The 26,133-nt window shown below is 36.7% G+C and overlaps 2 protein-coding genes across 2 annotated transcripts in view; one reads left to right on the top strand and one right to left on the bottom strand.

Moving 5' to 3' along the window:
* Positions 1 to 7,805: 7,805 nt before the first annotated feature.
* On the bottom strand, positions 7,806 to 18,396 carry LOC107744260 (exonuclease mut-7 homolog). The gene is made up of 15 exons (XM_016557797.1): positions 18,236 to 18,396; positions 16,916 to 17,263; positions 15,894 to 15,947; positions 15,665 to 15,804; positions 14,589 to 14,695; positions 14,409 to 14,482; positions 13,254 to 13,292; positions 13,004 to 13,173; positions 12,602 to 12,752; positions 12,004 to 12,202; positions 10,650 to 10,759; positions 10,361 to 10,538; positions 10,248 to 10,282; positions 8,522 to 8,650; positions 7,806 to 8,033 (listed from the first exon to the last, which is right to left on the bottom strand). Exons 1-15 carry the CDS (start codon positions 18,314 to 18,316, stop codon positions 7,806 to 7,808), a joined length of 2,043 nt encoding a protein of 680 aa, XP_016413283.1. The 5' UTR covers positions 18,317 to 18,396.
* Positions 18,397 to 24,192: 5,796 nt separating this feature from the next.
* The window catches only part of LOC107744243 (hsp90 co-chaperone Cdc37-like 1), a 21,555-nt gene continuing 19,614 nt past the window's right edge, over positions 24,193 to 26,133 (top strand). Inside the window, exon 1 of the mRNA XM_016557773.1 lies at positions 24,193 to 24,335. The gene's annotated coding sequence lies outside the window, so the exon portion shown is untranslated. The remainder of the gene's footprint in view (positions 24,336 to 26,133) is intronic.

Genomic DNA, 26,133 nt, shown 5'->3' on the forward strand with positions numbered 1-26,133 from the left:
TTGAACTCTATGACCTAGACTGGGTTTCTTCTTTCAAGAAAATGAAACAATATCCGCAACCCATTTCACTTCTGTAATGTGCCAAGTCAAAATGTTCAGTAAGAAAAAAAGCAGGGTTTGATTTATAGTATTGATGTTGCAAAGTGTTTCTATATGACAGTTGTTTGGAAGGGACGGATAAAAGAAAACAAGGGCCTAGTGATGTCAGCCGAAATGGAAAGTTGTTTCAGAGGTGGAGCAAGATTTTATGAAGAATTACAAACTTCCTTTATGAAGACAAAACTATTACTTCAAAAATGTGCATCCAGGGTCCAAAACACTTATTGTTTCAAATATGAGTAAATATAATATGCTCAAACAGTACTAACAATGGTCATGGGTTCGATTCCCAGTGCCAACAACATATTAATTTCACTTAAAGGGATAGTTCACCCAAAAATGAAAATTACCCCATGATTTGCTCACCCTCGAGCCATCCTAGGAATATATGACTTTCTTCTTTCAGACGAATACAATCGGAGTTAAATTAAAAAATGTTCTGGCTCTTCCAAGCTTTATAATGGCAGTGAATGGGGGTCGAGATTTTGAAGCAAAATAAAGTGCATTCATCCAACATAAAAAGTGCTCCACACGGCTCCGGGGGTTAATGAAGGCCTTCTGAAGTGAGGTGATGCATTTGGTAAGAATAACATCCATATTTAAAACTTTATAAACCATAATCTCTAGCTTCCGCTAACAGTCATACACGCGTTCACGAGAGTGGCGTGCAGCGGATGACGTAGGATGTAGGCATAGCGTAAGCTCCGGTGAGAATATGCTAGTCTCGTGAGAACCATGTTTTGTTTACAGCAAAGAAAAAACAGTCTCTGCTTGGCTTATATTGAAATCTTCCTGTCATTTTTATTTACAAATCCTCATTTTGTACTTTTAATTCGTGACCGGTGTTTTGTTTTGCTCTCTCTTCTGCGCTTCAGCGTTTGTCACTTCTCACCGGAGATTACGCTGCGCCTACATCATCCGCTGGAACCCCACTCTGTCGTGAACGCGTGTATGACAGTTAGCGGAAGCTAGAGTTTACGGTTTATAAAGTTTTAAATAATGAAGACAAAACTATTACTTCAAAAATGTGCATCCAGGGTCCAAAACACTTATTGTTTCAAATATGAGTAAATATAATATGCTCAAACAGTACTAACAATGGTCATGGGTTCGATTCCCAGTGCCAACAACATATTAATTTCACTTAAAGGGATAGTTCACCCAAAAATGAAAATTACCCCATGATTTGCTCACCCTCGAGCCATCCTAGGAATATATGACTTTCTTCTTTCAGACGAATACAATCGGAGTTAAATTAAAAAATGTTCTGGCTCTTCCAAGCTTTATAATGGCAGTGAATGGGGGTCGAGATTTTGAAGCAAAATAAAGTGCATTCATCCAACATAAAAAGTGCTCCACACGGCTCCGGGGGTTAATGAAGGCCTTCTGAAGTGAGGTGATGCATTTGGTAAGAATAACATCCATATTTAAAACTTTATAAACCATAATCTCTAGCTTCCGCTAACAGTCATACACGCGTTCACGAGAGTGGCGTGCAGCGGATGACGTAGGATGTAGGCATAGCGTAAGCTCCGGTGAGAATATGCTAGTCTCGTGAGAACCATGTTTTGTTTACAGCAAAGAAAAAACAGTCTCTGCTTGGCTTATATTGAAATCTTCCTGTCATTTTTATTTACAAATCCTCATTTTGTACTTTTAATTCGTGACCGGTGTTTTGTTTTGCTCTCTCTTCTGCGCTTCAGCGTTTGTCACTTCTCACCGGAGATTACGCTGCGCCTACATCATCCGCTGGAACCCCACTCTGTCGTGAACGCGTGTATGACAGTTAGCGGAAGCTAGAGTTTACGGTTTATAAAGTTTTAAATAAGGGTATTTTTCTTACACAAATGCATTGATTCGCTACAGGAGGCCTTTATTAACCCCCTGGAGCCGTGTGGAGCACTTTTTATGTTGGATGGATGCACTTTTTTGGGCTTCAAAATTTCCACTATTCACTGTCATTATAAAGCTTGGTAGAGCCAGGACATTTTTAAATTGAACTCTGATTGTATTTGTCTGAAAGAAGAAAGTCATATACACCTAGAATGGTTTGAGGGTGAGTAAATCATGGGGTAATGTTCAGTTTTGGGTGAGCTATCCCTTTAAATCACATAGGCCTACTATTTTCAAGTGACATAAAAAGTCAGTTTTGTGTCTTGACTTGTTTGGTGAAACACAAAATGGGAAATTAAGCAATGTTCACACAAAATGGATTGGGACCAGGGACGGTCAAGCTCCAAAAATGACAAAAAGTGTGCATAAAATCATTATAAACTAGTCTGTTTGAATACTGTACATTTTTGTCTTCTGATGGCAGATCTGTGTGAGTAACAAACTAAAATTTCATTATTTTCTCTTTTTATTATCATTTAAAAAATCATTATTAACAGAAAATCTAGCACGACAGCTGCAGTCACCACTTACTTTCATTGTATGTAAGAGCAGCTTGAACATTCTTCAGAATATCTTTTGTGTTCCACAGAAGACGGACATGCATACAGGAACAGAATATGATGACAGAACTGTTCTTTTTGGGTGAACTATCCCTTTAAGACATTAAATAGGGTACATTTTGATTTCATGTGACTTTAATAAAGTGCTTCTTAGGGTTTAGACTGCAAATAAAACAATGTGGTCAAATGTGCCAAGGGAAAAGAGGAACGGAAATATGATCAATCAGCCAAGAGTGATTTGAACACTTGCTCTGCTGCAGTAGAACCTCAAAGTTCTCCTGTCTTTTCATTTTCTTCCCTTTTTCCCAGCCTTCTGTAGATCAAAGAGGCAGAAATCCTTCTTTCAAACACCCTCTCGCTCGTTCTCTTCCTCTCTCTCCTTATAGCTTCTCAAGTCGTTTCGGTTCCTGTTCACCCCCCAAAACCTCCCCTCCACGGTATCGTGGGAACTCCTGCGCTAGTGCCACGGCAGCGTCTGCGATACCAAGAACCTGCTAGTCTCATGTCTAAAAAAAAGGGTTGGTAGTCATCTGATGCTGCTGTATGAAGCTCATCGAGTAAACCTAGAAAGTCTGTCTCCGTGGTTTGGATGCCACATCGGTGGAGGCACATTTGTGGAGAGTTTCCCAGAGAAATGGCAGGGATCAAGCATTGGCCCTGCGAGTCCAATGGAATGGTATGAGAGGTAATGATAGCAGTAACATGGTAATGTGTGAGGAATTTTACTGTATTACTGGATACCAGACAGAGGAGTGGTACGAGATATGAAGAACACGGTGTTGATTTCAAGAAATCATAACCATGTGACCAAAATAATTAGCCTTTCTTGCTGAAGCAAGTATCACTGTTAATAATGCTCATAATTTTAGTGACGAAAGGATTCAAACTATATTGTGGGACAAGAATATCATGAAGACATGGTTGTTGGCTCTATTGATTTATGCCAGTATGCAACTACCCAGAATACCCTAACAATATCAGTAGTGGATGCTGAAGCTCTTAAATATATTTAGATAAGTAGTAGAAAAGCCTTCGTAAAGAAGGCTGAGAGATATCTTAAACGCTACTGTTCTCTACTGGTTAGGGCTTCCAGATATTTGTCTCTTATGCTTGCCAAGGCTGCATTTATTTGATTGAAAATACAGTAAAAACGTGTAATATTATTGCAATTTAAAATAACCGTTTTCTATTGTAATACATTTTAAAATGTAATTTATTCCTGTGATGCAAAGCTGAATTTTCAGCATCATTACTCCAGTCTTCAGTGTCACATGACCCTTCAGAAATCATTCTAATATGCTGAAAACAGTTGTGCTGCTTAATATTTTTGTGGAAACTGTGATCATTTTCCCCCCAGGAGTGTTTAATGAGTAGAAGGAGTTTAAAGAACAGCCTTTATTTGAAATATACATTTTTGTAGCATTATAAACATCTTTCACTGTCACCTGATCAATTATATATATATGGTTACTTCCATATTTAGAATCTTGACATTTGTATGTACTTTATTAATTTGTTACAAGTATTCTTCAGCTGTAATATAGACCAAAAGTGGCAACAGAGTAGAAACTATAAATAATTTCATTTATTTAACATGTTTCTTGGTCACTACAAAATTCCTGTACTTTTATTCGTGTTATTTCATAGTTTTGATGACTTCACTATGATTCTAAAATGTGGGAAACAGTCATAATAAAGAATAAGTAGGTGTGTTCAAACTTTTGACTGGAAATCTATGTCTGTATTAAAAGTGTTAACAGTCATTCTAATGAATATGTTACTGAACAGAAAAATTCTACTAGATCGAGTCGGATCTCTAATCCATTTAGCGCTCTAGATACTGTGGTGACACACATTTGAACTCAGTTTAGCCCTGATCCTGACTTAAACCTGTTGTGGACCGAGATGAATTCACAGGAAGAGGCATTGATAAAGCAGTGAGAGAGAAAGAAAGAGAGAGATAGACTGAGAGACAGAGAAAGAGAGGGGATTATGGCAGGATGGGCAGGGGAGAGGTTAATGATTGGCAATGAGTATCAATGGGCCACACAGGGGGCTCCAGGAATGTCTCTCACAGAGCCGAGGGGCAAGTCACTGGTAATCAAAGGACTTTACAATCTGATAACAAAAGGGTTAACTTAGCATGGGTGGGCTTCCACATACCAGCCCCGAGGTGCACCTCCAAAACCCCCCTTCCACTTTTCCTGCCATCATACCGTCTTTATTTCAACCTCGCCATTCAATCTCATTCAGACCTTAAAAATGCCGTCGTTCTGTTTTCTAGCACATTTTGTTGGTACATTTTGTTCGGCAAACACGTGGAGGTGGATGAAACCTCAGGCAACAAATGGTGGAATGCGACAGATCAGGATGGGAGCCGACGGCCACCCGCTCAGGAAAGGTATGTGGCCATAAAATTGACACATTTGGGGAAACCACCACCCATGTGGAGCTCAGACGACCCACGTCTGGACTAGATCTATGTGCTCTCCTGTCCTCGCTGGCTATAGGTGTGAACTTGGTGTGGTAGAAACTGTTTTGACTGTTATGAGGTGTGTGGCATATGATAATGCAGAATTGCACAGTCACTGAGTTTTTAGGATGTCGCATCAACAGCTTAATCGTTATGACATAAACAATAATAGGCCGTGCCAAGTATTAAGCATTAGTAAAAGTATAGTTCATAGAGAATTAAAATTTTGTCATCATTTACTCACCCTCACGTTGTTCCAAACCCATATGATTACTTCCCCATGCTGATCTTTTCTTTACAATGAAAGTGCATGGGGATAAACAATGTTGAGCTCCAAAAATTAACAAATGGCACCATAAAATTAGTCCATTTGACTTGTGCGCTATGTTCAGTCTTTCAAAACCATGTACATCTACGTGAGGATCAGACCGAAATCTAGGTCATCATTCATTGAAAACAGCTCTCAATTCCCATTCAGTTCCATTCAATTGCCATTTGCATATTCAAACTCGCTGCATCACTTTTTTTGCCTCTGATAAATGAAATGAGTTCTGATTTTCCAAGTTTGAATATGCAAATGAAAATAAAATTTAAGAGCTTTAGCAAAAAGGCTATATTCTTTGTGAATTACTAAAACTTCAGTGTGTTCCTCACACAGAGCTACTGTATGGCTTCAGAAGAATACACAAGTCATATGACCTACTTTTATTTATGGAACTGTAACTGTAATCCATATGGAAAAAAGCAGCGTGAACATAATGCTAAACATCTCCATTTGTTTTTCATGGAACAAAGGAAGTCACATGTTTGTAATGACATTAGAACAACTTTTGACATTAGTAAATTACAAAATTTCTATTTGTGTGTTAATTAACCCTTTAATAACCCTGAGTAGATTGCATAGTCTATCCGGTAACTGGTATACAAAAACATAAAATACTTATAAACTTATGCTTATAGTGTAATGTCTTAAATATGTGTGACACTGAAGACTGGCTGAAAATTCAGTTTTACCATCACAGGAATAAATCACATTTTTAAAAATATATTCAAATACAAAACAGTTATTTTAAACTGTATTTTTAAATTTCATATTTTGATCAAATGAATGCAACCTTGGCGAACATAAAATACTTTTTTCAAAGACATTAAAACAATCTTACTGGCAATGTTAACCCATTTTACTGTGCTCTTGAATCCTACAATCACAGGTAGTAAACAACTGTAGACCTGCAATGGAGCCGGAGGTGCAGCTCTAATGGAGATCTGGTATTACAGCAGGAATGAGTCAAGCACATATCTGCCTCCATCTCTCCCTTTGTCTCACACCCTAGTCTGTCTCTCCCTTTGTTTTTCCTCTGTTATCTCTCACTACATCTTTCTGCCTGTCCTCTCTTGCAGGGCTCTCTCTTCTCACAGTCTCCTTTCCCATCAACCTTCCACCTTCCACTTATTCACCTCATCCCTCGATCATCTTATTGGTATTAGTCAGTATTACGTTTTTTTTTAACAGTGTTTGCTAGAGAAAGCATCACTTTTACTAAAGATCTTATTTCTAACAAACCTCTAACCACATTTATTAAATTTCAACACATAATAACCCATCCTGTTTGTGCGACCGTTCAGAAATCATTCTAATATGCTGAAAACAGTTGTGCTGCTTAATATTTTTGTGGAAACTGTGATCATTTTCCCCCCAGGAGTGTTTAATGAGTAGAAGGAGTTTAAAGAACAGCCTTTATTTGAAATATACATTTTTGTAGCATTATAAACATCTTTCACTGTCACCTGATCAATTAAATGCATACTTGATTATTTTGTGAGGAAAAAAATCAGTCACCCCAAACTTAGGAATGGTAGTATATAAATTTTATATAACATAAAATAATCTATTTCTATACATTACATATAAATATGTGTGTGTGTGCGCGTGTAATATATTATGTCCCCACTGGATGCAACAAATGCCTCGTTTGTAATGGGTTTTAGTGTTTATGTCTCGTCGCTCCGGCTGGACACGGCATCAACAGTATGGTGAGGGGCGTAACACTTCCGTCTCACGCTTGAGGTATTCGTCCAATCACAACGCACTGGATAGCTGGCCAATCACAGCACACCTCACTTTTTCAGAACGATGAGCTTTGTAAAAATCGACGCGTTTCAAAAAGGCGGGGCATAGAGGAGAAACAATAATGTACAGTATGTGGAAAATGTGTTTTTTTTACTTTAAACTGCATAAGCACATTTCATTACACCAAATACACAAAATAATGTTCTTTTTAGCAGCATCATGTGACCCCTTTAATTCCATTACTATTTTTTTTTCAGGTAATAATAGTTATTTACTTATGCTTTGACACAACTACTAATACGGAGATTTACATAAAAGAGGACACCAATAAAGTCTTTAAACTTCAGAAGGAATTTTCCTTAAATTTCTTTGCAGCCGAATACAACAACATCTGTCTTTATTTAACTGTAGGAGACTCTATGGGGCTATAGACACTTGACGATAGCACTACTGTACGTAGATCTGGGAGCCTAACTTTGGTACACATTTCTGGTTTTTTTTTGCATTATTTGGCCTTGTGTGGGCATATACAGGTTAAAAAATCACAGGTCCAAGGATCGAGCCCTGAGGGACACCACATGCCATCGAGGTCCACTCAGATTTTTAGTTACTTATTCTTTCTAAATATGATCTTAGACAGCTGAGGACCATCTTATAAAGACCTATTAAGTTTAAAAATGAAATTTAACTAAAATGGATGTGTCAAATGTCAACAGCGGGTGACTGATTGTTTCACCTCTGCTGCTACTTTATGGTCATCTGTGTTTTCTAGCATCTTGACGTCCACCCCCAGACAGCGCAAAAAACGTCCCAGACCCTGCAGCATGTTATCACAGACCACTCGCAGCTCTGGTGGTGTAATAGTGGGCCCTTCATACTCCGAAGTCATCTTTAAACAGTCATCCATAGAGTGGGGCTCATTCGCCTTCTGCCGAGCCTGAAGATTAAAACACACTACAAAATCATTGGTGAAGATGAAATTACTCGACCTTTCTATAACCTAAACTGCTCTAAAGATTGTGATCCACTATAATACATCAAGAGAAAATTTTAGGCAGGCCAAACAGTATTACAGGGCCTGTCACAAAACTTCCATTTTTTCCATGGGTTCTTTAAAGTAAATTATAAATTATGCATTAAATATGCAGCGACTTTAAATGATAGATTATAAAATAAATGGGAAAATTATTATATATAATCTAATAATACACAAAGTGACTAATGACATAAAAACCCCACAAAAAATAAACCGTTTTGAATGTTTGCCACATTTATAGTTGGATCCCTTAAGTTTTTCACCATAAAAACTCCACACGTTCTCATCAGCTACTTTTATATTGAATTTTATGACAGTAACTACGACAACAGAGCAATTTTCAAGACTACAGGCTCATAAAAAGCACAGTCAGAGACCAGTGGACTGACCTCTCTTCTTTTAGACTGCTTGTTCTTCTCTTTGGGTTTCTTTTCCTCACGGCTCTTGGCCAGTTGGGCTGAGGGAATGGAGCGGAGGTCCTCTGGCAAACCAAATGCCTTTGGGTCCCGGGAGAGGATGTGCAGGGCTCTCTCTTCTCACAGTCTCCTTTCCCATCAACCTTCCACCTTCCACTTATTCACCTCATCCCTCGATCATCTTATTGGTATTAGTCAGTATTACGTTTTTTTTTAACAGTGTTTGCTAGAGAAAGCATCACTTTTACTAAAGATCTTATTTCTAACAAACCTCTAACCACATTTATTAAATTTCAACACATAATAACCCATCCTGTTTGTGCTATGGACATGATTGATACCTTAAATAATGTGGTTTTCTGAGGAGAGTTCTATTGTGACGTTTCTAAGCAATCTTCATCATAATATTAGTCTGTCATAAAAAAGCTATAAGCCAGCAACCACCAAGAATACCCTAGTAACAAAAGCACTAGGTAGATCTGGCTGCCTACCTATGGTATGCTCTTTTGTTATCTTGCATTATTTAGCCTTGTTTGGGCATATAAAGGTTAAACAGCAAAGGTCCAATGATAGAGCCCTGAGGGACACCACATGCTATGTAGTTTTGTGGAGAGAAGTGTGTTGTGATGTTTCAAAGCAATCTCTCTTATGATTTTAGCCTACCACATAAACATTTTCAACTTTTTTAACTAGTAAGCAATTAGCCAGCAACCACCATGAATACCCTAGCAACAACAGTGCTCTGTAGATCTGGCTGTCTACCCATGGTATGCTCTTCTGTTATGTTGCACTATTTAGCCTTGTTTGGGCATATACAGATTAAATAACAAAGGTCCAATGACCGAGCCCTGAGGGACACTACATGCCATGTGGTTTTCTGGACAAAGGTGTGATGTGATGTTTTAAAGTGATCTCACTTACGATTTTTTTTAGCCTATCATAGAAAACCTTTTGACATAAACTACCAACGATCTACTGACATCCTAATAACCATATCAGTGCTAATGATGACTAGGTACTTTTTTGTCTTTACTCTTTCTTTCTGTTTGTCTCATGTTATTTCTATATCCCTCTGGTAATTGCTTATTTCCTTATCTATATCCATTGTCTGAATTCCGATCATCACTTTTGTGAGAGTAAATGCCTTAAGAAAGTTCCTCCTGCACATGTTCTACTGAAAACAGCAGTGGCACATCAAGCCAATGATTCACAGGAGAAGTGTCACCAGAGAAGCCCTCTATCTCCTTGAGCTTCCTTCCAGACTCACAACTCTTACGTCTGCAGATAAGACACAAATGTCTTAAGACAGGGGGCACTTCAGTGCAAATGTTTAGGTATCTCACTATTCAAATACACAAAGTGACTAATGACATAAAAACCCCACAAAAAATAAACCGTTTTGAATGTTTGCCACATTTATAGTTGGATCCCTTAAGTTTTTCACCATAAAAACTCCACACGTTCTCATCAGCTACTTTTATATTGAATTTTATGACAGTAACTACGACAACAGAGCAATTTTCAAGACTACAGGCTCATAAAAAGCACAGTCAGAGACCAGTGGACTGACCTCTCTTCTTTTAGACTGCTTGTTCTTCTCTTTGGGTTTCTTTTCCTCACGGCTCTTGGCCAGTTGGGCTGAGGGAATGGAGCGGAGGTCCTCTGGCAAACCAAATGCCTTTGGGTCCCGGGAGAGGATGAGGTAGACATCTAGCAGGCAGTACGCATCAGTGACTAAAAAAAAATAGTCACAAAAAGAGAATGAGACAAGGTTTGAAAATGCCATGCCACTACTCATGAATTGTGTGTTACCTGCATAGCGGAGTTGGCTGGTCCGGAGAGGTCGGCGTTCCCAGTTGGAGAGTTGCTCGGTTTTGTTCAGTGGTTTTCCTAATACCTGCTGCACTAGCAAACTCAGGCCCTTCTCCGCTGGTCCCTCACTCACTTCCACTGACCGACATCCTTTTTTTCCCAACCAGCACCGTTGAAGCTGGGGAGACAGAGGTCAATTGTATAAAGAATCAACATAGGTTTTAAAATCAAAATATGGTTAGAAATATCCAATCAGCAATGGTTAGCTGGGGGTCATTTGTAGCAGCACCTCCTGATGGACATGAAGCAGGTCCAGAACTCCTTCCATTTTCATTGGCTCTTCCCTGAGCTCAGGCCACGTGCTGACCAGACTCCGCAAGTCTCCAGACATCCCATAACCTAGATACACACATACAGCTAGCAATGCTTTTCAAAGAAGACAGAATCGTCTGCAGATAAGACACAAATGTCTTAAGACAGGGGGCACTTCAGTGCAAATGTTTAGGTATCTCACTATTCAATTTAAAGTCACAATGCAATTCCAAAATGATACCGACATACAGAATTCATGGCGCAAAACACTGGTTGGTTATCCTGTAAGATCTTTAAAAACAAACGTTGTTCCACTATTTTGTGCTTGGCTGTTCCACTCCTCAAAAGGTTCCTAGTGTTTGCTTGCAATGTCAGTGCAACTTTTTGTGGTATAAGCCACTATCGAGAGATCAATAAAGAATGTTTTCCTTTTTTCTTTCCTTTTAATATTAATAAAATTGATAAATGCATTTCTTTTAAAGAGGACGAGGTTTCTGTTCTGGGGATAACACGTGTAAGAGATGCACACATATGTGCTTGTTTACAGGCATGCACAACTAACCTGGCATCGACTGAAGATGTCTGCAGGGGTGAGGTGGACGTGGAAATGTCTGAGAACGTGCACGGCCTGGTCACGTGCCTTTTCTGAGCAGTCCAGAGTCAGGCAGCGGCCCTCTCCGACCTGTGAGCGTAACTATACACACAGACACACACATACACACAAAGTCACTGCACAGGTTTTTTGGTAAGCAGACTGGGGCTCTGTACTAAAACCTATTGAGCTGCCTACGGAGATAAACTACTTATGTAGGCAGTAGGATGCAAGACAGCTCACAGAGTTTGCATGTCTCCCAACAACTCAAACACACACTTACTGTTTGGTAGGGCTGACCAGCGGTGAGGATGACACGACCTTCAGCACGAGCCAGCTGGAGAAGAGAACATAACATGATGCAAGTACATTACTTACTTAACAATATATTAAAGGGGTCATATGATGCGATTTACATTTTTCCTTTCTCTTTGGAGTGTTACAAGCTCTTGGTGCATAAAGAAGATCTGTAAAGTTGCAAAGACTAAAGTCTCAAATCCAAAGAGATATTCTTTATAAAAGTTAAGAGTCAGCCACACCTACCTAAAACAGCTCGTGCTGACCAGACTCCGCAAGTCTCCAGACATCCCATAACCTAGATACACACATACAGCTAGCAATGCTTTTCAAAGAAGACAGAATTACCATGTCTTTCCTGATAGCAAACCCATAGTTTATTAACACAAGAAATATGAAGAACATCAAAGTCGGTGGCTTAATTTGCCTCAAGGTTTCCTACCCAGTTTGAGGATGTTCTTGTCTGACAGCAGAGCTCTGATGAAGTTCACTGTGGTGCTGTGGTGGCTAATGGCGTGAGCACAAAGGTCCAACAGAAACGCCCGTTCCTGTACGGCCAGCTGGATCAGAGCCACACGCTGAGAGGATACTGTGCCAAAACCGGCTCTCCATTCCATGTCTATTCCCACCACACAACCAGGCTGAAGAAGAATGAGGAGAGACAGTTACAGAAGACATATAATGCAAAAAAGGATCTTCCTTGTTCTTTGAAAATAGGCTAATTAAAATTGATGCGACAATATAAACTACATTAATGCTCAGAGGTTAGCCAATCATAACACAGGTCTTAAAGGTACAGTAGCAAAGGGTTACCTTTAAAACAGCTTCTCTGCACTGCTTAACTTCATCTAATGTCTCTACAAAGTGGACGGTTTCTCTGGGCAGAGGCAGCTGGTAGTATTTTTGCTGATCAGTTGTTCTTTGGAAATAATTAAAGTTGATGTGACAATACAAACTACATCAGTACTCAAGAGGTTAGTCGATCATAACAGAGGTCATTTACATATAGAGGTCTTAAAGGTAAAATAGCAAAGGGTTACCTTTAAAACAGCTTCTCTGCACTGCTTAACTTCATCTAATGACTCTACAAAGAGGACGTTTTCTCTGGGCAGAGGCAGCTGGTAGTATTTTTGCTGATCAGACTGAAGAGGTGTCCAAGATTCGGGTGGGCCGCTCACAAAACACATCTCTCTATGACAAGATGACAGGAATATACTTGTGAGGTTGATGGTAATATGTGTGTGTACTTTGGCTTGTAAGCCAAAGTATCTTTGCAAACAGTGTCAAAAACAGACTTGTGTCAGAAGGTTTGTGTGAGGGTTACAGTAAATATTATTATTATTGGAATGGAAATCATTTATGGGAGGTCTTCACAAATATAGTTTCTTAAGTCTGTGTGTGTGTGTGTGTGTGTGTGTGTGTGCATTTGATTTAATACTTACAGCTGCTTCTTGCGGGAGAGGCTCTGAATTTTGTCCCAGACTCCTAGGGGAAGCCTGTTTCTGGGTAAGTTGTAATGTGCAGCCCACTGGGCAGCAGTCTGGAGGCTGCAATGTTTAACCAACAGCTGCACCAACTGAACCTGGAGCTCTGTATTGCCTTCAATCAAGGCCTGAGATCACAACACACACACACTTTTTAAAAACTCAGTTAAAATGTTCAAGTGTTTAATTAAAACAGAATTAGTGTTACCTGAACATGGTCTCTCCAGTTCTCTTCCGACATGCTTTTCTGACAAATAAAAAACAATAGAGCAGACTCATCACTGCAGTTCTTAAAACTTTAAACTCTGTAATGTGATTTTTGAAAGCACAAAATATTTAGTGGTAAATAAAGGGGGAGACTTTATTTTATTAATCAAGATTTGATTGGTTTATAAGTAACTAAAACAACATTTCAGTTTTTTTCCCAACAAAGTGGCTTTATATAAGTTTTATATTGTTCATCATGTCATTTTAGAGACAGAAGATGTTACATTTGATTACATGACACTCATTTTCCATCCTATGTATTAATTTATTGATATTATCAGGATCAAAGAACTCCCATGTCATAAAGAAACAAAACTATTTTTTGATGATTGACTGACTGATTTATTTATTTGCTTGGCATAATCATTTATTATTGGTTCTTTAGAAAAAGAGTAACATTTTAATAAAAATGCTTGACTAATTATTTATAAATTATTAGTAAGCTACAGAAATTATTTATAATAAATATTCTAAAAAATACATTTCATTTTTAAAAGTTAATTACCAATCTTAATCATGTTAAATTAAGCATTATATTTAAATCATTATTACTAATTATTATTCGTGGTATTGATATTATTGATTTTTGAAAAACCTGTCCACAAAATCAAAGGCATGTGGTTCAACCAACATGCAGACACAAAAACCATAAAACAGGAAATTACATCATAGAGAGGAACCCCTGCAAACCCTAATGACTGTGTGCAAAGGTCAATAAGTCTCTCAAAATATCAGATAGTTTGACCTTTTAGGTCAAGGTTAGTAAAACGTCAAAGCAAGTTGTAAAATGTCAAGTGGTGCGACTCTCCAAAACCATAACAATATTTATAAATTAATAATTCATTACATTTGTAAAAACAAATATGTCTTGCCTTAAAAATATATATATAAAAACATTTATTAAAAAAACAATGAGTAAGATATGTACACTCACATTTATTCGTGCTTGATTATTATTTAATATTCTTTCTTGACGGTTACACTAGCTGAAATATTTTAAGTCACGGAAGTGAAACTAACATGAATACAAAGAGTAGATTTCTAAGAACCTGACACTTAAAAAAAAAAAGTCTGTGAAAAAGGGGAACCTTCTCACCTCGCCAAAGGTTTTGTACATGAGAAACCTCAGTGAATCCAGCTTCCTCTTATAGACAGAATTAGAGCACAGACCTGTAGCAAACACACCCCGGGGGACCAGTGTAAACATCACATACACACACATTCATAAACCTACACACTTGAGATCAAACAGCCGTGGAGTGAAACTCTCACACACCGGGATCAATGCAGAATTTCTCCATGAGTCTGAACACATGTTTACTGAGCAGCTTGGGCTGGATCTGGTCCGTCTGATGTTTTGAGAGAACCACGTCTGGGTACTGACTGAAACCACACAGTGCATACATATTATGCATTGTTTATTAATTATACATAGTTTTGCAGAAATAAAAATCAGGCATCAAAACTCTAAAATGTATAGTAGAAAAGATGAAAATTATGGATACATGAGTATTATAATATGAAAGAACAGACTATTATTATTATTAATAATAAGAAAAATAATACATGTGATTTTTAAATATTTATAAATTGTACACAATTTTGCACAAGTGAAATACACATCTTATCAATAAAATGTACTGTAGGAAAGGAGGATGAAAAACAAATTTAAAAAAATAAACCATTGATATTATTATGAATTAGTTAATTAATTAATTAACTTTTTCTTATGTAAAAATCTGGCATCAAAACACAAAAATTTACATGAAGCTGGATGAATGATAAATTACATAAATTAATCATCATATGAAATAACAGTTTATTATTATTATTGTTATTGAATAATAATAATAATAATAATAATAACAAATTCATGAATCACAAAAGTAATAAATAGTATTAATGTTGATTTGAAATCAGGCACCTGAACATTACAGTAGGAAAAATGTCTCTGATAAATGATGGCTAAATGCGTGCAATAAAACGAGAGAATATGAGAGAAACGTATTATTATTATGTAATTAATAATAATATAATTTAATAACAGTAATATTATTAAAAGTTACTACACTATAATATTATTGTAATATTAATAGTTATATGTTTCAATAATAATTGAATTTCCAGCTTCAAAAGATTTTTGCATAAAAGAAATCAAGCGTAATTAAAACCATTTTTTTGTATTTTGACATTACTGGCAATTAAAAACATTTGGCACATTCTCTATAAAAAGATGAACGTAATGCACAGGCAGGGTGTTAAAATTTGAACATTATATTTTCAAACTTTCAATAATATTCAATATATATGGTATACATATCTCAATATATACACATTTGCTTTCATTCTGACCTGAGCAGTGCCTGCATGTTGAAGTTGGGCTCGCACCAGGAGTCCAGCAGTGAGACCAGACGCTGCTGCAGGTCAGGATGCTCACGCACATACAGCTCCGCCAGAGACAGCTTGTCCAGCAGAATGAGAGGAACACACATCTAACAGCACCAACAGAGGACAGCGGAAATCAGACGGTCCAGCTTAAAACAGTGAAGGTCCAGCTACTCATCAAGCTGTGTGAACTGACCTTCTCCATGTCCAGATCTTTCTGCAGTTCCACTTTGACACCGAACATCAGCGCCTGTCATAACACACAACATTTCATGTCATTACAGCTGCTTATGTTGCACAATATCTTGCTTTATATTATATTTCTATTGCCAAATATAAGCATTTTCAATTATTAGTCATTTAAAAGACTGATTATATTTCATATTCATAATAAAATAATAATTCAACTCATAATTAAAAAAGAAGTAATACATATTAATTAAAAAAAGGATTAAACAGCCTAATTTAACTTGGAGTATGTAAAATTCTCAATTGTAGATTAATTTTTTTATTATGTAATTGTCATAAAATAATATTACAATGAAAAATTAATAGTAGTAAATAATTGTAATTTGAGCAACATTTAAATTAAATTAAATTAAATTAAATTAAATTAAATTAAATTAGATTAGATTCGATTCGATTTGATTAGATTAGATTTTTGATTTTGGGGTGCAATGTGACCTGAACAAAATTTTAATTCCCGCATTTAATGATAGCAAATATATATTTTTTTTTTTTGTTTATTTAATTGTCATAAAATAATGTTACAAAGTAAAATTAATAGCAGTAAATAATTGTAATCTTTGTTTTTAATTATGAGCAACATATTTATTTGTTTGTTTGTTTGATTTGGGGGATGCAATCTGACCTAGACATAATTTTGATTCCTGCATTTAATGATAGCAAATATGACGCATATTAAATTTATTAAACATTTATTTTTAGACGGTTACTCAAAATTCACACAAAAAATATTTGAAATTAGAATATGCGACCTCAGAATTTTGTCTAAAAACAAAACAATAAATTAATATAAATAAAACAAATTTTGTACTATTACTTATTTATTTTGTTTATTTATTTAAATAAATAAATATTGCCCATAACTGACCTTACTATATTTTTCTACTACTAGCAACTATTTTATTTTTCTTATATCACTGTATTGGAACATACTGTAAAAGTGTCACTCAGCTGGTGACGACTTCCTCTCACCTCTTTGAAGCAGCAGCAGTCATGCAGGAAGTCCACATGTTCCAGCAGCAGTGGTCTTTTCAGTGAGCTCAGCTGATAAATCTCCAGCAGGGGGTCCATGTACCCGGGATGAGAGTCTGTGAGGAGACCCAGGGCTTTCTTCTGCAAACGCAGTCTCTCTTCTTCCCTCAGGCCATTCAGACTGGCCTGGGGATTACTGGTCCTCCAGCGCATAAACTCTGTGAGAATGAACTGGTGCAGCGTGCTGGACTTGCCCTTCTGGACGGTAAGCCAGCCCTGCAGGAAGCCCAGCAGACCAGCCAAGGGCTCCTGCATCTGTGAGAAACTGCTCGCTAAAAACTGACGCAGCTGAATAAAATAAAATAAAATAAAATATAATAAAATAATAAAATAAAATAAAATAAAATAAAATAAAATAAAATAAAATAAAATAAAATAAAATAAAATAAAATAAAATAAAATAAAATAAAATAAAATAAAATAAAATAAAATAAAATAAAATAAAATAAAATAAAATAAAATAAAATAAAATAAAATAAAATAAAATAAAATAAAATAAAATAAAATAAAATAATAAAGCATTGATTAATAAAATTATTAATAAATTTAAATTACTTCAATAATACGTATTACTTAATATTCTGTATTCCGCATTTATTTCTTAACAAAACTACAACTCTGTGGCTTTTGAATGTAAAACCTGGTCAATACTGCACAATCATTTGTTCGTCAAGTTACAATTGTGTGGTCATAATATTACGAAAATATTTACTAGTGATACCAAAATCAATTAAATTCATTTATTTCTTACTGTTTCTTTTACAAAGAAAGGGAGAATGGATGCGGATGGATTTGAAAATTATGAAAATTTTTAATATCAACAGTATTTGTGATATAATGACTATTTAAACTAGAAAATTTTAACATGTCCCTCAGTTCATTTTTTTTTTTTTTTTGAGGGACAAGTTAAAAATGTTTTCTGTGGTCATAGACATTATACCATAAATGCAAACGATAGAACTCAACTTGCAATCATTCTTTTAATTCAATGCGGTTACAACTCTGATTATTGCATTTAAAGTCTAAATTATCCTCATAAGGGCTGAAGAAGCAACTGAAACCTGGGGGGGAGGGCACATTTTAAATGTAGGGGTCTTTTTGAAAAGTATTGAGTATGTCCTAAAAATTGGGGGGAGGAATACAGGGATTTTGAGAAAGTGGTTGGCTAGGCCTCTCTCTTATGTGATCTTATCACGAGCGTCTCACTTCTCATGAGACGCTCACATGCTCAGCTGGGGTATAATTACATCTGTTTCTTACCTCCTCCTGCTCTTTCCTGCTCCACAGGCCACAGAGGTGCTCCTGCAGGGCAGGCAGGTCAACACCTGGGGCAGCACACATGACAGCAGGGTTACACACAGTTACACTCAGTCTGTTTTCACTCCACCCTCACAAATTCTCACGCTGACTGTACTGCATTTTGCAACTTTTGACCATTTTTTATTAAACCGTTAAAGCAGAGTGTGATAGAAAGCGTTGCAGGCCAGACTCAAACTTGTTTTTCCCATATCAGCACCACAGCCCAAAATGCCATTGCTCATTATTCTCAATCCTTTTCCAATTCAAACAGTTTTTTTTTAATCAAGATATATTTTAATTTATAACTAAAAGGCTCATCCAACTCAAGTGAATTTGGAGTGGGACTGCCTGTTTGACAGATGAGGGACTGTTTTGAAGGCATACATTATTTCAACAAAATGAACCACTTTACTTGAAATTGCACATGAAATTGTTTTGAAACACTGGCTCTTCCAATGGCATGAGTTTGGGGCAGGACTAATGGCAGAAGAGGAAAAGTTTGAAAATCGACATTATTTCTGCAGATCTCTCTGGCATAAAAGTGAAACAAATTAAAATGTGTTCGCAATTGCAACCCATTGTACATGTTTCAGAATATTCATCGAGTAAAACCTGATCAGACCATAAAAATGGCCTCTATTTGACAGGTAGTTGGAGGGAAGGCGATGAAATGTCAGCCGAAAATGAAAGTCATCACATTTTTATGTAAACTTCGTAACAGGAAATGTTGCAGGCTGGACTCAAACTTGTTTTCCCCATTTGAGCACCACAGCTCAATGTGTCAAGAGCATGTGGACTGCTGACGGTTTAATGATTTTTCAAGTGTTGGCTTTTCTTTTCCAGTGTGAACTAATTTCTTTATACAACATTTTTAATCAATATATATATATTTATTAATATGTAATAACGTTGAGTCTTAGACAGGAATACCTCTTTTAACCACTTTGGCAGATGAGAGAATGTTTTTAAACTGACATTAGTTCTGCAATTCTTTCTGGTGCAAAAAAGAATTAAATTCCAAGTGAACTGCATTCTGAGTCACAACCCATTTTATTTCGGCATTGTGACAAATAGTGACAATTTTTTACGATCAAATCAGGTTTTTTTTGTTTACATATTTCAGAATATTCTGAAATATGTAAACAAAAAAAACCTGATTTGATCGTAAAAAATTGTCACTATTTGTCACAATGCCGAAATAAAATGGGTTGTGACTCAGAATGCAGTTCACTTGGAATTTAATTCTTTTTTGCACCAGAAAGAATTGCAGAACTAATGTCAGTTTAAAAACATTCTCTCATCTGCCAAAGTGGTTAAAAGAGGTATTCCTGTCTAAGACTCAACGTTATTACATATTAATAAATATATATATATTGATTAAAAATGTTGTATAAAGAAATTAGTTCACACTGGAAAAGAAAAGCCAACACTTGAAAAATCATTAAACCGTCAGCAGTCCACATGCTCTTGACACATTGAGCTGTGGTGCTCAAATGGGGAAAACAAGTTTGAGTCCAGCCTGCAACATTTCCTGTTACGAAGTTTACATAAAAATGTGATGACTTTCATTTTCGGCTGACATTTCATCGCCTTCCCTCCAACTACCTGTCAAATAGAGGCCATTTTTATGGTCTGATCAGGTTTTACTCGATGAATATTCTGAAACATGTACAATGGGTTGCAATTGCGAACACATTTTAATTTGTTTCACTTTTATGCCAGAGAGATCTGCAGAAATAATGTCGATTTTCAAACTTTTCCTCTTCTGCCATTAGTCCTGCCCCAAACTCATGCCATTGGAAGAGCCAGTGTTTCAAAACAATTTCATGTGCAATTTCAAGTAGACAATTTTTATCAAATCAGGTTTTTTTTGTTTACATATTTCAGAATATTCTGAAATATGTAAACAAAAAAAACCTGATTTGATCGTAAAAAATTGTCTCTATATGGCAGGTAATTGGAGGGGAGAGCACAAAATGTCAGTCAAAAGTCATTACATCGATGCAAGACTGCGAACAACATTGTAACAGCAGACGTTGCAGGCTGGGCTCAAACTGTTTTTTCCCACATGAGCACCACAGCTCAATGTGTCAAGACTGCGATGGTCTGAGGTTTTTATAAAAATGTTGTCATTCCTTTTCCAACCCAAACTGATTTCTTTATTCAACATTTTTAAATCAAAATATTATATATATATATATTATATTATATGAATGTATACATGTATACATAAGGGTGGGACTACCTGTTTGACTGGCTAGTGGCAGATGAGGGAACGTTTAAAAACAACAATTCCCACAGGTTAAACAGTTCACTTGACTTGAAAGTCCAAATGCATTTGCAAACTTTCTTTCCACGATATGACCTTATTTCAACAAGTAAAACCTGACTGGTTTGACCATAAAAAATGGTCTCTATATAGTTGTAAAAAACTGGTTGAAAAATCAGCAATGACAGCTGAGAAAGAAAGGCATTACATTTTGATAACGGTTGCAAACACTTTTTTTTTTTTTTTTTTTCAGTAAACAATCCTAGTTTGAGAAGGTATACAGCCATCCTAAATATAGTCCATGTCTGTTCTTTCTCAAGTTTGCATACGTACGGCTTCACAGTCTGTAGTTGACAGCTCAGAGTGAGAAACAGACACATTATATAGTGTGTTAGGTAATTCCTCTTCTTTACAACCAGCTGTAGCTCCACAAACCTGTCAAAATCGGCTCAGCAGAAATGGATCATAATTAAGGCCAGGAATGCATGAATGTTTCGTTTTCGTATTCACTTTTCCCGCCACTCGAAGACTTTACCAACTTTTCCTCTTAAATCCGGGATACAGGCTTAACTATTTCACTTCCATTGTAATGCACTCCTTGACTCTTTTTCCCCAGTCAGCTATTGTTACATGTGGATACTTCACACCGCATTTGAATCGAGCAAAAAGGGCCCGAAAATTAACATTTAATACGCGTAACCGGGAAAGAAAGGAGGAGTCTATTGTTGTGTGTGAGGTGTTGGGCCTTTGTATTTTGGGCAGTGATTCCAGGCCACAAAACTGTGAGAAGATGAGCCATTTTTTTGAGGAGGAAGACGGGGGCGAGACAGGACAGGCCGGTGACAATGAGGTAACGGAGGGGAGGTATACGCTCCTATGAGGAGCCCTGAAAGCAACAGTCTCTCTCATGCTGTGTCGCCAACACCTTTCTTCTCCTAGCCTCTCCTTCTTCCCAGGGCTGGTTTTCCTTCTTGGTGTTTGTCTCGGATTTCTCCCGGAAGGGCAGCACGGTGGTCACGGTGAAAAAAATCCAGCCTTCCTGACCGACAGCCTGGGGAAGTGGTGCAAAGGGCTTTTCTCCATCCACTCTCAGCACAACCCCACCCCCTCGTCCCATCAGGCTGCACGGAGATCATCGGATTTGCCCACAACGCTGCCTTCATGAGCTTAAACATTATTTAGGATAGTCTTTTCCCATAAGCGAACTTTCCGTGATTGGTGTGGCGGCACGCGATGACACACAAACACATTATATTCTCTGGTCTTTGTCTCTACTCCACCCTAACCTCATTCTTCTCCAGGCATTAACATACACACACGCATGGGAGGAAAGTGGGGCGGAAGGACATTAAGGAATGTAGACTATGCAGTTAGTCAATGGGAAGTTCAAAAAGTGAGATTGTTGTTGAAGGAGACAGGTATGTACTTACAGTCCTGTATTGCTTCCACTCGTGGAACGAACGACAACTCTTTAATCGAGTGGATTATTACATTTTTTGAATGTGCAAAATTGGCCGTGATGACGTTGACTTCGCTAAGCCTCTGTTAAGGTCATTGCTATTGTGTTCAGCACTCGCTTCACCCATCAGGATTCGATCGGATAGGAAAAAGCAGTCTTGATATGATGAGTGGTTAAAAAAGAAGTGGGCTTGGTGATGTGAGCCGAAAAAAGGAAATGGAGCAAATTACGGATTTTTAACGGAAGCTTTTATTATGAAAACTTTTTTTTGTAATATTGTGCACCAATAATTGTGCACAATACGACAAGGATCATGTATTAAGAAAGTAAATGGGGTCAATTTTGATGTAGGGATGCACAAATAATCAATTTATGGCTGATACTGATAGATTAATAATTATTTTCCTGTTATGGCCATCAACTGATAAACAGACAATATTACATTTCTATATTATTTTGTTTAAATTACAAAACTCTAAAAATGTAAATAATAACAATAAAAACAATATTATTAATTCTTTTAGATGCAACAAGTGGATTAAAGAATCACAACCACATTATAAATGTACAGTAAATTTCCACAATTAAATTTTAAATTTAAATTTATTTTTAATGTTTTTGAGGCACAGGCTACAACATGCTTAAGAGACTCGAACACGTCTAACATTGCATAATTCTTCTGCCCGGTGGATTTTAATAACATTCATCACCGGTTTATAACCAAAAAACTCTCTCAGAATGTCTCTCAGGCTGGGAAGTTACAGCAGGACTTGCTAGATGACCTCAAACAAATGAGTGTAAAATGAAAATTGTGTTTTTTTTTTCCATGTAGCAATCCCCAAAAATGTGCAGTTTGGCAGCTGCTCTTAATGTTGATGTCGTTTCAGTGAGTTCTCACACATTCTCAGGCAGTTTTTCCCAAGTCAGCAACAGTCTACTCACAAAAAAAAGTGTTATATATCGTTCCCCATTGTATGTGCAATGCTTCTGGGCTAAGATTTACCTTCTTATTATGAGAGGAAACATGTAACAAGGGTTTTTCCCTAGTTTGTCGACTGAACAGTCGAAGTGATTCGTGTTGAGCAACATGTGAACAAGTGCCTCAGGTGTCAGTAGCCACATGTACACGTCTGAGTCTCTCACACACGAACACGTCTCCCTCCCTGTGGGAACAGCAGTCTGCCAGCTGGCTAGGCGACATGCTTTTGAGGCTGAGGATGTTTTGTTTTTTTTGGTCTGGAGTCTGGACTGTTTCTCTCAGCAGTCTCAGGGGAAGCTCCTGGCACTGAGCTCCAAAGCTCTCGCTCCTGACGCTCGCTCACATCTCCTCTGGTCTTCACTGACATCTAGCGGACACAGAGACCCCTCACACAACATCAGATCCTGCTCTGCACTCGGATCTGAACAGTAGTGAAGTATTTGTATTTTACTCAAGTAAATTTAAAAAGTATCTGTACTTTATCAGAGTGCTTTTCTTTGTAAAACTTCTACTTCACTACATTCCAAAGCATGATGTTGTAATTTTTACTGCACTACATTATATGATTAAAAGTTGTTGTTGTTTTACCTTTAATACTTAAGAACTTTAAAAATGTAGTACTTTCTTGTACTCAAGTAAAAATTTTAATTACTTTTACTCGAGTAAAAGTAAGAAAGTACTAGATTAGATTTCTAATGTAATTAAGTATTAAATGATATTTAATATGAAACCTAGTTTGCAGTGCAGTAAAACGTACGACATTATGCTTTGGAATGTTGTGAAGTAAAGTTTTCTAAAGAAAAACACTCTGATAAAGTATAGACACTTGAAAATTTTACTTTTAAAGCAGAGTAAAAATACTTCACTACTGACTGCCTCTGTCTGCACTAGGGATGCATCAGCCAAATGAGCTTGTTTTTCGTGGCCTGACACAGCACTCGTGTCTGACTGTGGGTGTAGCTTTAGCAGCGGGACGCTTCGCTCGACTGGCGTTAGTTTGCGCTTTTGTTGTTCAGAGAGCGCGTGAATGACGCAGACAATAGAGGCACGCGACCAGCAGCCGCATCAGGACGCTCAGCTGATGACAGTTACACTGATCAAACCGACTCACACCGCCGGGATTCCCATTACTCCTCATTTACACTCACATCTCTTTACATAATGACGCTTTTATCCAAATGTATTGCTTGATATTTATTATACGATATCAATGCCATTAAACAGGACAGTTCCAACACATTCTCAATAAATACCTATTTTGCATGCTGTTTTACTTTAGAGATTTAACTAGGAGCTATAGGGCAAAGCCCAGCCTTGGAAGGATAAGTTAAAAAATCAACTTGAATGACTTTGGGTAAGAATAAAATTACTAATTAAAATCTTTCACTTTCACATAAACTTTAAAACGTCGCCCAAAAAGACGTAATTTCTATATTTTGAAACGAGAACAGTCAATATATTCTAAAAAGACATTTGTTCACAAAATATGAATATCAGCAGTGAAGTGGCTAATGTCAACGTGTGCTAGCATAAAAACATGAGTGTGTTTTTCCACGAGACATCAGCAGGTTGACAACTACTCGTGTTAAAAACAAAACGATTATATTTACATGTTTTGACCGAGTCAGTGTTAATTACGACTATTCAACTTACCTAAATAACGTTGATGTCAGTCACCGAGGAAAATGTATGTTGGATATTATGGATAAATCTTTCCCCGGGCGTTTCCGGGCGGAACCATTAAATTCGGGGAATGTTTATTATAGACATTTGACGCTGTGACACGCGAATATTCGCTGGAAATACTTTAAGTTTAGTGCAGAGGCAAAACGGCTGTCAGCATGCCATAATTATGCGACCTAAAATTAAACATGTGACCGTAATAGTTTTATTTTTAAAGGACACAACGAGTCTAGCGTGATTGAATGACAAATCAACAGCAGAACGGAGTTGGGGCGCCATCTATTGACGAGTAAACGGAACAAGCAGGTGTGCTTTATATATCAACACATTTCAAAAATCATTTGAAAGAAACCACAGTCTGGTTTAGATGTACAGCTTGATTTCGTTTTCAAAAACAATACATCTAAAATTAAATTTGTCAAGTAACACAGTTAAAAAAATTATTAGACTATTATAGGCTACTGACTTTCTTTGGATGTACTGTAATCATAAAAAACAAATGCTACATCCTTAAACTACAATGCAAAATTATATATGATTTATGTGCAGTAGTAAATTCTAAAGTAGAATTTAACTTTTTAAAAGTAAAGTTTACCTTTACTTAAACTTTAGTTAATTTTCTTACCTTTATTTATTTATTAAGTCCTGAATTGTTATAAAAATATAATAATATTAAGTCTTAAAATGTTGAAATAATATAATAATAATAATAGTGCTGTCAAACGATTAATCGCATCCAAAATAAAAGTTTTTGTTTACATAATATATGTGTGTATACTGTGTATATTTATTATGTCTATATAAATACAAACACATGCATGTATATATTTAAGAAAAATATGTTATGTTTATATATTAAATATATTTATATATAATATAAAATATAAGAATATAAATATATAAATGTATATACATGTAAATATTTTCAAAATATATACTGTATGTGTGTGTATTTATATATATTATTGTGTATTTATATATATTAACATACACTCGTTTTCATCCTTCTCTCCACTCTCTGAGGCAGAAGTCTCTAAACTCATCCTTTCCAATCATCCTACTACTTGTCCGCTTGACCCTATTCCATCTCATCTCCTTCAAGCCATTTCTCCTGCCGTTGTACCTGCACTCACTCACATCGTTAACACATCCCTTCACACTGGTGTTTTTCCCTCAACATTAACCAGGCTCGTATAACCCCACTTCTTAAGAAACCCACTCTTAACCCAACTCTTTTAGAGAACTACAGACCGGTTTCCCTTCTACCTTTCATTGCAAAAACACTTGAACGAGTTGTGTTCAACCAAGTCTCACCCTTTCTCATACAGAACAACCTCCTGGACAGCAACCAATCTGGCTTCAGAAGTGGACATTCGACCAAGACTGCCTTGCTCTCAGTTGTTGAAGCCCTAAGACTAGCAAGAGCGGCTGAAGTATAAATCTTCTATACTTATCTTGCTGGATCTGTC

This window comes from Sinocyclocheilus rhinocerous, unplaced genomic scaffold (genome assembly GCF_001515625.1).
Source record: "Sinocyclocheilus rhinocerous isolate Xijiao unplaced genomic scaffold, SAMN03320098_v1.1 scaffold317, whole genome shotgun sequence".
In the NCBI taxonomy this organism is placed as follows: Eukaryota; Metazoa; Chordata; class Actinopteri; order Cypriniformes; family Cyprinidae; genus Sinocyclocheilus; species Sinocyclocheilus rhinocerous.